Source organism: Chiloscyllium punctatum, chromosome 19 (genome assembly GCF_047496795.1).
Source record: "Chiloscyllium punctatum isolate Juve2018m chromosome 19, sChiPun1.3, whole genome shotgun sequence".
Taxonomy (NCBI): Eukaryota; Metazoa; Chordata; class Chondrichthyes; order Orectolobiformes; family Hemiscylliidae; genus Chiloscyllium; species Chiloscyllium punctatum.
The window spans coordinates 63,360,873-63,377,587 of record NC_092757.1 but is presented as its reverse complement, the minus strand read 5'-3'; the positions used below and the strand labels follow the sequence as shown (position 1 = coordinate 63,377,587).

The window sequence follows — 16,715 nt, the reverse complement described above, 5'->3', positions numbered from 1 at the left end:
AAGGGTACACATTGTGAAAGACCAATTTACAGATGAAGTAGTTTTGAAGGGTCATAGAGGTCAGTGTTACGATAAGAAGAGCAAGATAGTAAGATGTTGAGAGGAAGATGATCAAAATAAAAAGTTCAAATTATTAAACTGATGCTTTCAAGAATAGTAACATCTAACAGTGAAGTTGGTTAAGAGCCTCTGACTTTATGTCTTTCCCCAATCTAACTCACAAAGAAAAATAAATAATGAGTTGAAGGAAAAGATTAATGAAGGTTTAAAGGAGCTATCTGCAAATCTTGAGGGGATATTTATTTACTTTGTTTCAGCAATATTGTAATAGTATGGACATTTCCTTTGTTACTTTTGGAAAGGATAAATGCAGTTGACTATTTGATGAAAACACAGAGCAACTGTTTTGTTCTTCCTGGTTTTTAGAACAGTATGATTATGTGATAAAATAAATTATTTTTCAGTCCTTAAAGGGATCCCTATTTGTGACTTGGCTTCCATTATATAGTGAGGTCCTTGATGCTCTGCAGGAAGTAGGGTGTCTCATTACTTTGAGTGATGGAACCGGCTCAATACATTGAATATCCTGCTCCCACTCTTATTTGCACGTTTCTGTAACAAATTACTGTAGTGTATTTCATACCTGCCTTCAGGGCAAAACATGTTTCAAAATGGATTCCTTTTTTTTAAACAATTCCTTTGGCTTCATGCCAACACTCCCTCAGTTGTTATGTTTGGCTTGACATCCTTGAGCCATTGTGAAGCACTTTAAAAATTATTCTATGTTAATAGCCTGACATTTGTGGCTGCAAACTGAGAACTATTCTTAAATATTTGCCATATTGTTTTATTTCTAATATATTTCTTGTACATTAATTGTACTGTTAGCTTCAGCAATGATGCTATGATGTTTTCCATCTGACAAACTGAGTGAAATGGCTAATAGATATGGTCACTACTTCTTAGCAACAATGGCAATTTGAAGCTTAAAAGTGTGTAAAAGACAATAATTACACTTTACATCAATTTTACTGCTTCATTATAGAAAGTTCATTGTATTATTTCACAACCAGTATAATATTGAAGATGTGAGCTGTTGTTGTTTTGAGAAGACAACAGCCAGCAGAAAAGACTAAGGGAAGGTTTAATAGAAGTTTCATGAATTATGAACAATTAGGGTCAGTTGAAGAGGGAAAGGCATTTTACTCATGAGAATGAACTGAGACTTGAGGAAACATTCCTTACACAGGGAGATTTTTGAATAGGAAATGTTTTGTACAAGGATTGGGTTGAGATTATTGCATTCTTAAGGAAATAGTCAATAATGATTTGAGGCAGGGGAACATACTGGTTACAGTGAACAAGCAAATCAGGATGATTAATTTAGGACTGTGGTGCTAAAAAAATCAGTGCACGCACTGTGAGTCAAAAGGCATCCCTCTATAATTCTACTGGTACGCATTACATGTATTAGCTCGGTCACTGAACATGTTCTTGACAGTAGCTTTCTAGACGTCGAACGGTGTGGGGATCCCAGCCAGAAAATGACATTGAAATTATTAATCAACCAAGATACAGAATGGCACAACAGGCTTGAGGGGCTGAAGGCCTATTCTTGCTCCTATGTTCTGAAGTTTGTATGTTTTAGATCAAGGGAGATATGGCCCCAATTCTGGACACTGCTCTTTTTTGTAAACATGACTGGGAGAGAGAACTCAAACTATATTATGGGAAAGCAGCAAAGTCAATACTGGCAAGGCTGTGATGCCTGTGATGGTTGACTGTCACTGTTCAGATGTACAAATTATGAAGCTCTTTTTGGCTCAGCTATGGGCAAGTGGTTGTATCTTTGTTCTATCACCCCAGCAAGAGTTAGCTCAATGGAGAAAAAGGGGACAGTTTCTGCAAATATAATGCATGATATCATGGATGTCCAAATAGGCAGCAGTTTTGGTCATTTTTTCTTTCCATTCTTACAAGTAAATCTTTCTTATGACTCCTTGTGTAATTCCCTGCCCAGAAGATGACTGGCCTGTTTCCCAGGCACCATCAATTGATTTCTCGAGTGACTCAGTTGCCCGTGCATCTGACGAGCTCCAGCTCAGCTTCTTGCTTTTTATTTCTGTTCCTTTTCTTGAGGGCAGCAAAGATTCAGCCTCACGTATTTTTAGGTTTCCATTTGTGGAGCCAGAGACAGGATATTGATATTTAAATTCCGAAGGGAGCTATGAGTCAAGAGATAAAGCTGTCTTGCGCCAATTTGAATTAAAATTCCAGGATATCCTTCTGGCAGTCTAAACTACAATACATAATCATTTCCCAATCATAAAACCTCAGTTTTCCCACCGGATTGGAAGCAATAGTGTTGCTGGTGGTGTATTTCTTTTTTAGATTCACCAAGTGTCAGCACCTGGATTGTTTTACACCGAGTTGGTCAGATCAGGGTTTGACAACCTTCAGAAGTCAACTGTGGATTTCAAAGTCACCCAAATATAAAGCCAGTGCTTGCATTTAGAAGAAGCTATTGAAATTCAGCATTACATAACTGACAATATCAGTATGCATTAAAGCCATGAAGAATATAATCCAGCAAAAGGAGGCAATGTACATCAGACAGTTCTGAAAACCTGAGTTTTTAGCAATGTTGCTTCCTAATCTCATAGAGTTGGCAGAAATTTTAATTAATTTTGTGACTCACCAGCATGTTGCACAGCTTTATTCGCAAATGGATGAGCTATGTAAAGATTCAGTTTGTCCGAAAAAGCATGCTCATTATATATAGTTTGTCCCTGCCCCTTATAGTTCATTTTAGAAATATGAGTTTCAATCAATCCCAAACTATGTGCTTATTGAAGATCTCTGATTCTGATAGTTTCCTGCTGGTGCTGAAATAACAGTCCAATCTGAGTTGAAGCTTTAAAGGGGAGTCTACCCCAGCCTAAAATAATATGATTGTAACAGCACACCAAAGTGTGTTCTCAAGTGTTGCTCCTGCTGCTGTGATTATAGAGAAAGCCAAGTTGCAAATGTAACAATTTTCTATTTGCAACTGTGACTTCTAAAGTCTCAAATGCTTTTTCAAAATGCATTAATGCAGACACTGTGAGGTAAGAAAATGCCCCAAGGCATACAATAAGGCTAAAAAGGAGGGCAGTGTGTTCAATTGTTACAAAGATGTGGGTGAGTGTGTTAGGTACTTGGGTGGAATGTAGGATAACAGATAGGTGAGGGGGCGGTGGTGAAGTGGGGGAGACGATAGGGTGGGTTCATGCTGGGGAGAGAGGAGGATTGAGTGTTGTTGGCATGTCCAATATCAGAATCTGGTTTCCAGCATCTGCAGTCATTGTTTTTACCTCAATATCTGAGTAGTACACTTTCAAGTTGGAAAGATGTGATAAGGACAGTCCCACAGACACCAATGCCAGGGCTCCAACTATTTCCAATTTATACTGCTGACTAGCACAAAGGAATTGAATGCATGGTTGCTAACTTTGCAGATTACAAACATAGGTTGAAACCTAATAAGTGCATACAGACTCTACATAGGGACATCGATAGGTTAGTGACAGAATAAATATTTGGCAGAGGGAGTAAAAACTTAGTAAAATGTGATCTTGCCCACTTTAGCATGAAGGATAGAAAACTAGCATATTATTTAAGTGGAGAGAGGTTGTAGAATTCACATACAGAGGGTATCCTCATACACAAATCACATAAAGTAAGTTTGCACATACAGCAGGTGATTACAAAGACTAATTATATATTTTATATTAAAAGTTGGAATTTTTGTGACAGTTATATAGAATTGGTGAGGCCATTTCTGAAGTACTATGTATCATTCTGATTTTCTTATTCAATAAAAGTGTTAGCAGCAGTTAGAAAATGAACCAGTATCCATTGGAGATTAGCTATTATTGAGACATGAACAATCCTGACTGGACTCCACATGGTGGAAGCTAAAGGGATTTTTTTCCTTGTAGGAGAGACGAGAACTACGGTACATGGTTCAAAAGTAAGCGGTCTTCCATTGGTGATGGAGAAATGAGGAGAAATTATTGGCTCATGAACCTTTGGAACCCTCTTCTCCACAGAACAGTGGAGATAGAGTCGTTTAATATGAGTAAGGCAGCGATAAATAGATTCTTGCTTGACAAGAGAGTAAAGATTATTGGGGGCAGGCAGGAACATGGAGTTGATGCCATAATCAGATAAATCATAACCTTATTCACTAGTAAAGCCAACTGCATGATCCCAAATAGCACAATGGGGAGGCAAAGGCCTACTGGTATTATCATGAGACTGTTAATCCAGAGACCCAGGTAATGTTCTGGGGACCTGGATTCAAATCCTGCCACAGCAGATGGTGGAATTTGAATTCAATAAAATTCTTGATTTCAGTGTAATGATGATCATGAAACCTTTGTTACAGTCATAGAGATATACAGCATGTAAACAGACCCTTCGATCCAACTTGTCCATGCTGGCCAGGTGTCCCTCCTTCCTATTCATATACCCATCCAGATGCCTTAAATGTTGCAATTGCACTAGCCTCCACCACTTCCTCTGACAGCTCATTCCATACATGTCCCAACTTTTGTGTGAAAGAGTTGCCCCTCAGATCTCTTTTATATCTTTCCCCCCTCACCCATTACCATTACCTCTCCCCTCACACCTGGGGTGGTGGTTCTGCGCTCCCCCACCCCAGGGAAAAGAATTTGTCTATTTATCCTATCCATGCCCCTCATGATTTCATAACCATCTATAAGGTCACCCCTCAGCCTCTGTCGCTCCAGGGAAAACAGCCCTAGCCTATTCAACCTCTCCCTATGGCTCAAATCCTCCAACCCTGGCAACATCCTTGTCAATTGTCAGAAAAACCCATCTGATTCATTAATGTCGTTGAGGGAAGGAAACTGCCATCTTTGCCTGCTCTGGTCTATATGTGACTCCAGACTCACAGCAACATGGTTGACTCTCAACTGCCCTCTGGGCAGTTAGGGATGGGCAACAAATGCTAGCCTAGACAGTGATACCTTCATCCCGTGAATGAATAAAAAAACACATTCCTGCTCCTAATTCATATGTTTGTACGCACCTATGCCCATATGTTCACATACATCAAGGATGCGCTTAGTGAGATGGAAGGTGACAGTAACCTCAGAATAGAGAAGCATTTACAATATCAGTTAGAATTAGGGGTGTGGCACTGCCAGGAAGAAATGATACAGTTTAATGGGAATGGGGTTAAAAAAGCAGATGAGTCTCATGGATTTGGAAAGGATTGACGAGGAGTAGGAGATGCCAGACAAACTTGTGAGGTCAATGTTAGGGCAGGAAGCTTGTCTTGATGAAGAAAGCAATGCAACAGGGGCAGCCATATGCACAGTCCTCAAACTTTGTGAGAAAATATTCATAAGTTCAAGTTCAATCTTTGGGTAGCGCTCTATGTGAATCCCAGCTTATGTATTAGTGAGGAGAGGAGAAAATGATGGTCTTCCTCCTGATCACTGTGTAGTTCTCACACATGTCAATCTGTCTCATAACAGGATCAGGTTCTACTCAAATGCAATATTTAGCCATATATACACTTTGATCTCTGTTTCTAGCAACACTCACTCAATCCCTAAGCTGTGCATCCCCCCAATTTCATTCAATCCATCATCTTATCTGACATGTTAACAATAAAGCTTTTATCTTTTTTTCAACAGTTAAGGAGAGCAAGGTCCAACAACAAAACATCCTTCCCAACTCTCTTTCCCTTCATTTCTCTCTGACCCCATTTCTTTGTTTATTCCCTCTTCAACCTGTATTCACAGTGCCCTCTGACATTTGCATCTCTGATGCTGAACAATCTTTCCTTAGCCAAGGATTCAGTTTTACCCCCTTACACTAATTACCTCAGTGAATTTCAAGCATGGCACAAATCTGAGCTTCACTTCTATTGCTTAAACCTCAATGCTGTCTCCTTTCACCATCAGTCCTTCCCCCACTTTCTCTGTCCACTAATGAATCCATTCATCCATCTTCAAAACTCTCCATACACCTGGATTCCTTCCTGGGTCACTTACCTGTCCTTGATCTTTTTACCAAGAACTATTGGTGTGACATTGTGTGTCTCAATTACTTAGCTCCTTTCACTCACTCTGAACTCACCATACTATGTTCTCTCAGATATAACCCTGCCATTGTTATCAAACCTGCTTAAAAGGGTGTTGCTGTTGTTGTCTGGCATGATACCACTGAACATCAAGCCAATGCTTCTCGATTGTCACTGATCTCATTACTTCTAGAAATCTTCCCCTCTCAGCTTTCCACCTCATAGTCTAAAACTCTGAGCAAGTAGCTTCAACTTCCTTTGCAAAATCCACAAACGAGCCTCGTCTGGGAGAATATCATTGCAGCTTCATTGCATTTACTTCCTCCTACCTTGATTTTATTTTCTCTCCTTCTCCAGTCTCCTCACATCTGCATCAGTGACTCTTCAGATGGTCTGGATCATTTCAACAATTTCCGGCTTCCAGCCCCAACTGCTTCTCTTCACTGCTAAACCCTGTGTGTCTCATTCCCCACTAGGACAGTACAAGGGCTGTCCATTTCTCCTTTGAATGGAAGCTCAACCATTCCCCATCCATCGCTACTCTTCTTCGGCTGGCTAACCTTGTTCTCACAATGAACCATTTCTCTTTTAACTCACTTTATAGCTATACTTTCTTGAAGGATCATAGAATCCCTATAGTGTGGAAGCAGGTCATTCAGCCCATCAAGCTCACACTGATCCCCCCAAAAAGCATCCCACCTAGTCCTATCTGACCCCATAACCCTGCATTTCCCACCTAGCCTGCACATCCTCAGACACTATGTTGCAACTTAGCTGGCCAGTCAACCTTACCTGCACACCTTTGTACTGTAGGTGGAAACCGGAGCAAATATAGGGAGAATATGCAAATTCCACACAGTCACCTGAGAATTGAATTGAACCCGTGTCCCTGGCACTGTGAGGTAGCAGTGCTACCCACTGAACCATCGTGCTATCCCAAGGCGATACAAGGAGATAAAGAAAATGTCTTGTTCCAGTCCCTCTACTCTTTTTCTGGTATTTTTATGACTATATCAGTACAATTTGCTGTCTAACTAAGAACTTAAAATCTTCATCAAATTTTCTTCCAATTGCTGCCCCACTTCCACCCTCAACTGATCCATTCCCAATTATTTTGTATTCTCAATTTCTCTGTCCCCATTTCTGAGGACAGACAATCAGCTAATATTCATTAGAAACCCACTGACTCTTGCAGGTATCTCACCTAAACGTCCTCATTGCTTTCTGCAAGGATTCCATTCCATTCTCTAAACCTGCTCATCTCAGTCATACCTATACTGATGATGGAGCTTTCCAGACCAGCGTCTCTGTATCCTCTTTCCTGAACTCACCTCCTGACTTCCCAAAGCTTGTCTATCATCTACAAAGCACATATCAGGAATATGATGGAATATTCCACTTACCTGCATGGGTGCAGCTCCAACAATACTTGACAAAGCTTGACCAGCCAGGACATAGCAGCTCACTTGATTGGTACCACATCCACAACCGTGCACTCCCTCCACCACCAATGCTCATTACTAGCCGTGTATACTATTACAAGATGCACTGCAAAGATTCACTAAAAATCCTTAGACAGAAGGTTCCAAATCGACAACCACTTTCATCTAGAAGGACAAGGCAGAAGACACATGCAAACACCACCACCTGCAAATTCCCCTGCAAGCCACTTACCATCCTGACTTGGAAATTTATCACCTTCCCTTCACAGTCACTGGATCAAAATCCTGGAACTCCCTCCCTAAGAGGGAGTTAACCGACAGCATGTGGCCTGCAGTGGTCCAAGAAGGCAGCTCACCACCACCTTCTCAGGGGAAACGAGGGACGGGCAATAAATGCTGGTCAGGCCAGTAACACTCACATTGTGCAAATGATTAAAGTAACCAAGGAATTCTCAAAACCCCCAACAATACTCAACAAGCTTGACCATCCAGGCCAAAGCAGCTCACTTGATTGGCACCACACCCACAAGCATCCACTCCCTCTACCACCAATGCTCATTAGCAGCCGTGTATGCTATCACAAAATTCATTGAAGAGTCATAGAGGTAGAGAGCTGTACAGCATGGAAACAGACCCTTTGGTCCAACTCGCCCATGCTGACCAGATATCCTAAATTAATCTAGTCCCATTTGCCATCATTTGGCCATATCCCTCTAAACCTTTCCTATTCAGAAACCCATTCAGATGCCTTTAAATTTTGCAATTGTACTACCTCTTCCTTTGGCAGCTCATTCCATACATGCACCACCCTCTGCAAGAAAATGTTGCCCCTTAGGCCCCTTTTAAATCCTTCCCGTCACACCCTAAACCTATGCCCTCTAGTTCTGGACTCCCCACCCCAGGGAAAAGACTTTGTCTATTTACCCTATCCATGCCCCTCATGATTTTAAAAATCTCTATAATGTCACCTCTTAGCTGTCAACGCTCTAGGGAAAACAGTTCCAGCTTATTCAGCCTCTCCCTATAGCTCAAATACTCCAAACCTAGTAACATCCCTGTAATTTTTTTCTGAACCTTTTGAAGTTTCACAAGATCCTTCTGATAGGAGTAAGACCAGAATTGCACGCAATATTCAAAAAGTGGCCTAACCAATTTCCTGTACAGCCACAACATGACCTCCCAACTCCTGTACTCAATGCTCTGACCAATAAAGAAATGCATAAAAAACACCTTCTTCACTTTAAGGGCGGCACGGTGGCTCAGTGGTTAGCACTGCTGCCTCACAGTGGCAGGGACCTGGGTTCAATTCCTGCCTCGAGCAACTGTCTGTGTGGAGTTTGCACATTCTCCCTGTGTCTGTGTGGGTTTCCTCCGGGTGCTCTGGTTTCCTTCCACAATCCAAAGATGTGCAGGTTAGGTTAATTGGCCATGCTAAATTGCCCGTAGTGTTAGGTGTAGGGGAATGGGGCTGGGTTAGTTGCTCTTCGGAGGGTCGGTGGGGACTTGTTGGACACTGTAGGGAATCTAATCCTATCTACTTGTGACTTCACTTTCAAGGAACTATGAACCTGCGCTTCAAGATCTCTTTGGTCAGCAACATTTCCCAGGACTTTACCACTAAATGTACAAGTCCTGCCCTGATTTACCTTTCCAAAATGCAGCACCTCACATTTATCTAAATTAAACTCCATCTGCCATCTCTTGGCCCATTAGTCCATCGGATCAAGATTCTATTGTACTCTAAGGTAACCTTCTTCGATGTCCTCTACACATCCAATTTTGGTGTCATCTATAAACTTACCAACTTTACCTCCTAGGTTCACATCCCAATTGACAGTCTTCAACCATTGTCAACCCAATTTCTGAACTTCTGCTCACATCCCTTCCACTGCCTCCCAGAACTAACAAAGGCTATTTTATCTTCACCTTCTCTAGCCTACACATTGAATATATCATCTTCTAACAATGTCAAAGATATCTTCCCAATCAGTTCCTCTATGGTCCACCCCTCAACCTCCTTGCCCATTCCCATGTAACAACTGCCTTTTGCCCTTTGTCCTCTCCTCACCGTCCAAGGTCCCAATTACCCCTCCCAGTTGAAGTAGTAATGAGCATGGGCTCATTTCACTGTCATGTACTGAATTTGTGCTCATGTCTGATGTCTTCTACACCGAAGAGACCAAACACAGACTAGGTAACCAATTTGTAGAACACCTCTCTCTCAGATCCCTGGCATGATCCTGAGCTCCCAATTACCTGCCATTTTAATTTTCCACCTTACTCAAATCTTGACATCTCTATCCTTAACCTGCTGCAATGACCCAGTGATGTCCACTGCAGGGCCTTGTAATTAGGAACTTTGCATCATATCAATGGATATAACAATGAGTTCAATAATTTAAGACCGTAAATTCTGTCCCACCACTTCCTTTTGTTTTCTTTTCCACATGCTGATTTTAATCTTGTTCTTCAAGCTTATGCTTTTGGATACAACAATCTTTTGATTCCTCACTATAATCATTATCGCTCTAAAACATTTATCTCTCTAGACCACCAACCTCTCTCAAACTCTCCTTTCATTCATCATTTCCCCTTGCTCAAAGCATATTACATTTCGACCTTCCTTCAGTTTTGAACAAAGGGCCTTGAACCGGTGTTGCCTGAAGTCATGTTGAGGTTGTACAGCACGTTGGTGAGGCCTCTTCTGGAGTACTGGGTGCAGTTCTGGTAACTCTGCTATAGGAAGGATATTAAATTGGAGAGGGTTCAGAAAAGATTTACCAGGATGTTTCTGGGAATGAAAGGGTTGAGTTATAAAAATAGGCTGAGACTTTTTCACTGGAACTTAGGATGCTGAGGGGTGAATTTATAGAAGTTTATCAAATCACGAAGGGCATGCATAAAGTGAATTACAATGGTGTTGTCCCTTGGACGGGGGAGTTCAAAACTTGGGAGCATATTTTTAAGGTGAGCGGAGAAAGCTTTAAAAAGGCAGAGGGGCAACACAGAGAGTGGGTTCGTGTGTAGAATGAACTGCCAGAGGAAGTGGTGGATTCAGGTACAGTTACAACGTTAAAAAGACATTTGTATAAGTACTTGAATAGAAAAGGTTTGGTGGGATATGGGCCAAATACAGGCAAGTGGGACTGGTTTCGTTTGGGAACATGGTCAGCATGGACGAATTGGACAAAACGGTCTGTTTCCATGCTGTATGATTCTGTGACACTCTGACTATAACTACTGGTTACTCCCACCATTTCTGTTTTTGTTTCAGGTTCAGCTCTGCCCTCTCAAACTCATACCTACAAGAGTAACAAGAGGGTGAGGTTCCACGGAATGACTGATACCCATAATGGCTTCAACTTTAATTTTAACAGAATGGGGGAGGAGAGGAAAGAAATCTATTGCATTTGATTGAAATATGGGGAACAATGCAGACTTCTTGCAGCATTGAATTAAAAACATGGAAAGCTGTTAGCTGCGCTGAAAAATAATTGTGACTTTGCATGATAATTAAATAACATCAAAAGTCAAACCAATTCTCTTCAATAAAATTTGTGCTGTCCTTAATCTATTCCGTTCTCTTCTTCAGCTCAGAGTGACTGAGTGAACTTAAAAGTAATAATGAACTCCACCTCTGTTCAGCACATATAACAGGCTTACCTTCAAATTCAGTATGACAGTTACTTGAACTTTCATTCAGACTTTCCTCCTCAGTAATGATGATGTTCTCAATATCTTTCATTGTCAAATGGTCCCGAAATGCATGAAATAATATGTGCTTCAGTTCTTCCAGTGTAATCCTCTGCATATCAAACTGATGGAAAAATAAGAATCAAGCTGAGTCCAGAATGACAAAATCTTTATCTATTTTAATGGGAGATGGAGTTCAAATAAATTAGAATTTCTGTCTGAATTCCACACTTAATTAATATTTCTTGACAAGGTCATTCTGAATCACATAGATTACTTCCACAGTTTGGTGATGTGGGTCAGTGGCTTCTGAATGCTTTATGAATGGTAAACAAGATACAAAGCTGATCCATACAACTTAACTCTGTGATTTGCTGATTAAAATTATGGTTAATCATATAAAACATGTATTCACCTAGGAGAATACCATTCCTATAGAGAGATCCCTTCCAACTAAATATTGCAAAGACTGAAGATATTGTCTTCAGTCCCCATTACTGTGTTGGCTTTGTTCCCTCATCATCAATTTCAACCTTCTCTTTGGCAAAGATCTGAGACCGGATCAGACTGCTCATAACCTTGGTCATCTGAGATAAGCTTCAGACTACAATATCTGTATGATTACCAAGACTGCCCCTTCCACCTCTGTAACAGTGCTAGATTCTTTCTCTGTATCAGCTCAGCTCTTGTTGACACCCTCGTTGATGTCCTCATTAGTTCTACACAGTGGGCTATTCCAATGATTTCCTGGCTGGCTTCCTGCCTTACACTTGCACAAAAGTTCAGTTCATCCAAACCTTTGCTGGCAAATCCGAAGTCTTGTCCAAGTTCCCTTCACCTATTACCCCTGAACTTGCTAATCTACATTGGCAACTATCTTGGCCTCAGTTCTAAAATTCTTGCCCATATTTGGAAAATCCTCCATTTCTTCATTTCTCTTCAGGTTTGTAACCTCCTCCTGCCAAGAATGATTTTAATCATTTAACCATTTGCAGACAAGCCTTCTGCTATCTCAGCTCAAAGCTCCGAACTTTCTTACCAAAATCTTTCTGACGTGTGTCTTTGTCTCTCTATTAAGATGCTCCTTAAAACCTACACTTTTGATAGCTTTTCATCGTAATTCTTAATTTTCTCCTTTTGTGGCTTGGTGTTGCAATTGGTTGTTGCATTAGAACATCTTTTACAATGTAACATATTTTGTACTTTTAACATAAATATAGAGGAGGTTAAACCTGCAGGAATAAGAAATCTGACACCTCATGCGCTACAAAATACATCAGTCAGTCAGCAACCATTTTCTCAAAACCCAGTTCATATTCTCTTTTTTAATAAAAAATATTTTCTTCACATTTATTGATGATATCTCTCTGCACCGTTTTGCTCCAGGGCAGTTTATAAAAGCGTCTACTTCTCCAATTTATGAGTCAGCTTGATTCACTGACAGCCTTCTCAGCTGTAAGTTAGAAGGCTTTGAATGCTCAAATCTCAATTTGAAACTTGAGCACTTCTTCCAGATTGACACTTAAGTGTATTTTAAAGGGAATGGTACATTGTGGGAGGAGCCTGCTTTCAAATGAAATACTAAATTTAGATACCAACCATTCCAAAAGTCATAAATGATGGCTTGGCACACCATGTAAAAGCAGAGTGTTCTCGTGCTGCCCTGAAAAACAATTTGACTTCATGCAACAGCAATAAAATCAGTAAGTGCTGGAGAATCAGATGGGATTATCTTGCAAATATCACAACCAGGTTAATAATACAATTGATAATCTTGCTTACTACCGAAAATTCAGAACAGGGGAGAAAATGGTAATTGGAGAAACAAAAAGAGAACTTGAGAAGAGACTGGCAGTTAACACAAAAGAGAATTGAAAAGTCTTCTACAGATACATGAATAGTAAAAGGAGGCCAAATATTCACCAAAATAGTGATTTACAGATTGAGACAAGGCACATGGCAACGGTACTGAATACACATGTACCCCTTTCTTTGTCAAGAAGAACAGATAAACTAAAAGAAAATGAAAAAGTAGATGTATTAGTCAGATCAGATTAAACCAGATGCATTTCAGAGTAAGGAGGAAAAAGGACACAAGGTTAAACTCAGAAACTACAAACCAGTCAGTTTGACCTTGGTGAGAAAGCTATTAGAAATTATTTTCTGGGACAAAATTAATAGTAACTTGGACAAATGCAGGTTGATGAAGGAAATCCAGCATAGATTTCTTATAAGTAAATTATATTTAACTACCTTGCTTGAGCTTTGTGATGAGGTAATAACAGGATTGTCAGCAATCAAACAATAAAGGGGACAGTCACAGTCTGGCTATGAAGTTGGCCAAGTGAAAGGGAACAGACAGTTGTACTAAATGGCTGTTTCTCAGACTGGAGAGAAGTTTATCTTGGGGATCCCAGGAATTGGTTCCAGGTCAACACTTTTCTTTACATTGATTAATGGATGAGGCTTGGATATGCAGAACACAATTTCAAAATTTCAAAGATGTCACAAAATGTGGAACTATTGAGCACTGTGAAGAGGATGATGATAACATTTCAAAAGGATATGGAGATCTTGAAGAATTGACCCATACATTAAATAGATAAAATTCAGTACAAAACAGAAGTGAAACATTTTGGTAGAAAGAAGGAGGCGAGCAGTAGAAGATAAAATATATAATTCTAAAAGGAGTACAAGATCAGAGGGAGCTGAAGCTAGAAATGTTCAAAATAGTTTCAGGTGGCAAGGTCGATTCAGACAGAGCTCTATGGCATTTATAAAATGAAGTATCAAGTACAACTTTGAGGCGGACCTTTATAAAACACTGCTCTGTCTCTAACCTCACGATTGTTTACAAATCTGAGCACAAAACCTTAGAAAGGAACTGAAGGCATAAAAGAGAATTTAAATAAGTATCATTTCAAGACAAGAGATTTCAGTTATGTGAACAGATTGGAGAAACTGCCAGTTCTCCTGTGAGAAGGCTAAGAAATGGATTGACAGAGGTGTTCAAATTAGGTGGGATAACGAGAGAACTAAAGGGCACCAATTTATAGTAAATGGCAAAAGAATCAAAGCAGCTCGAGGAGAAACTGTTTTTATGCAGCAAAGATCTGAAAGGCATTGTCTGAGAGTATGGTAGAGGCAGATTCAATGTGGCTTTAAAAAGAGAATTGGATAATTATCAAAGACAGAAACATGTATGCAGGGCTGTAGGAACCGTTAGAAGAACAAGACTAGCTTATTTGCCCTCGACCTGCTGGCATAAAGTGGCTGCTTCATCTCCTCCATTGCAACTGACCATACATTGAAAATTATGCATGTAAGTCTCATCTGTTACCTGTAGGTCCTTGCAGAATGCAAATTGGTTGTTGCATTTATAATAGCACAGTTACTGCATTTCAAAAAGACTTCATTGCTCATGAGAATGTTGCTGAAATGCAAGCTTTCTTTCTTTTGCTTCATTAGTATTCGTTGAAAATCCGGTACAAGTATTTGCAATTCCCCTCTCTCGTTCGCAAACTGTAGTGAAAGGAGGAAAATATGCTTGAAAGGATCTGAAGACACTTTCAAGCTTACATACTGCACAAGTCTTATGCAGAAGCAAGACCAGACAGATGATACTTGATTGCTAATTTTAACACAATTCGATTTATATTGTTGACTTAGATTTATTTCATATTATCACTTGTACCTAGGTGCAGTGAAAAGTGGATAATGTCGCCACGTTCCAGCGCCATCTTTGATTACAGGATAAATTATTGAATAAATTGTATAAATGGTAAATACTGAATAAATTAATATTACATTGATAAAACTTACATTATGCTATAATATTACACTCTAAATTATAAATAGCATGCAAAATTACCACCCTGCGAAAATGTTTCAAATGCATGAGCTTTAACTCAGACAAAATATTAAGCCATGAATTAACTTAGGATGGAAAAATGCCTGTGATTTTCCACATTCGAATGATCAATCTCAGGCGTACAGACATGGGCGGTACGAAGAGCAGGGTGCCACTTTCCCTTGGCAAGAGAATTCTCACCTGGACTGCTCTCAAGTTTCTCAAAGCGTGTGTTTTCGAGGCATATTATTAAAGGCTTGGCAGCAAGTGACAGATCTCCACATGCTTTGATAGAAATAGTGCTCAGTCACAGGACAGAATAGGAGATTGAAAATTAAATATCCTAAAGAACAGGAAATGTAGGAGAATTTTATTTGACACCTGTGGTGTGAAAAATACTGGAGTCCATTAAAAAGAAAATTCAACAGTACTCGATGAGAATAATGACTTATATATTCAAGTAAATGCATGTAATACAGGCTTATTCAAATAAATACTTGCATACTGGAAATTTTAACAAAACAACAGATTTATAGATCAGTATAATATATTTTCACCTTCAGAAAGCCCTTGACAAAGGCTTTCACAGGAAACATATGACCACAGTAAAAGCTTTCAAGATCCAAGATTGTAAATTGGATAATTAGCTGGCTTGATTATAAGAAACAGAAGGCAGACATTGATATGTTACTAATTAGAAGTAGTGAGCAGTTTAGTCCCTTGGAAATGGTCCTATGGCCTTTTAGTGACCTTGATGAAAGTATGATAAATACAATGTCTAATTTTATAGGCAATAAGCTAAAAGCAGAATATTTCAAGGTAAAGAATTGCTGAGAGAGCGACTTACATACTTAGCAACTAGTGTGATCAATATTAAATCTTAATCCTCAATAATGTTAGGCACATTATGGTTTCACTGAATACTAATGTTGAGTAGAAGCCATCAGGAAAATTCTGTTTCTGTGTTAGTAAATCAGTTGGTTGCTGTTAAAAATTTCACAATATCACACTGTATATACATCATATTTGTCAAACTAAATACAATGGCTCAGAGGTTGGTGAGAAAATAATAGCAAGTTAAATATTGGCATCAATGTGTCATATGTGTTCTTAGACCAACTGTGAACAGCTAATGATTGTAGTAGAGTGCTGTCACTATTTTTCCTATCCATGTCAGGTCTAAGGGTATAATTGGTTTTCTGTAATAGAGGATGTACCACTAGTGACTTTTAATGAGAAGAGGCACTTGCTTAACAAAATGTATTTTGTTGCATGCTAGCAACAGGAAAGGGTCACATTAGCTAGTTAGCCATATTAGCAAACTATTGGGAGATGGTGATGACACATCAGCCTCCGACATTAACTCTTTCAGGATTACTATGGCATACAACTTTGTGTAATGGCCTGAGCAAATTGAAGTGAGGATGATATAAGTTGCAAGTTATGAATCACCACAAATTGTTAAATTCTTTTATTATTATTCATCGGATCAGGGGGTCACTGGTTAGGCCAGCATTTATTGCCCATCCATAACTGCCCAGAGAGCAGTTGTGAGTCAACCACATTGCTGTGGGCCTGGAGTTGCATGTAGGCCACCCCAGGTAAGGATGACATGAGTGAACCAAGTAGGTTT

At 39.7% G+C, this 16,715-nt stretch overlaps 1 protein-coding gene across 1 annotated transcript in view; it reads right to left on the bottom strand.

Annotated features, from left to right (window-relative positions):
* caln1 (calneuron 1) overlaps positions 1 to 16,715 on the bottom strand; it is a 337,365-nt gene that overhangs the window by 9,794 nt on the left and 310,856 nt on the right. The window contains exon 5 of the mRNA XM_072589560.1: positions 11,203 to 11,356. Within this exon, the coding sequence (XP_072445661.1) occupies positions 11,203 to 11,356 (154 nt within the window). The remainder of the gene's footprint in view (positions 1 to 11,202; positions 11,357 to 16,715) is intronic.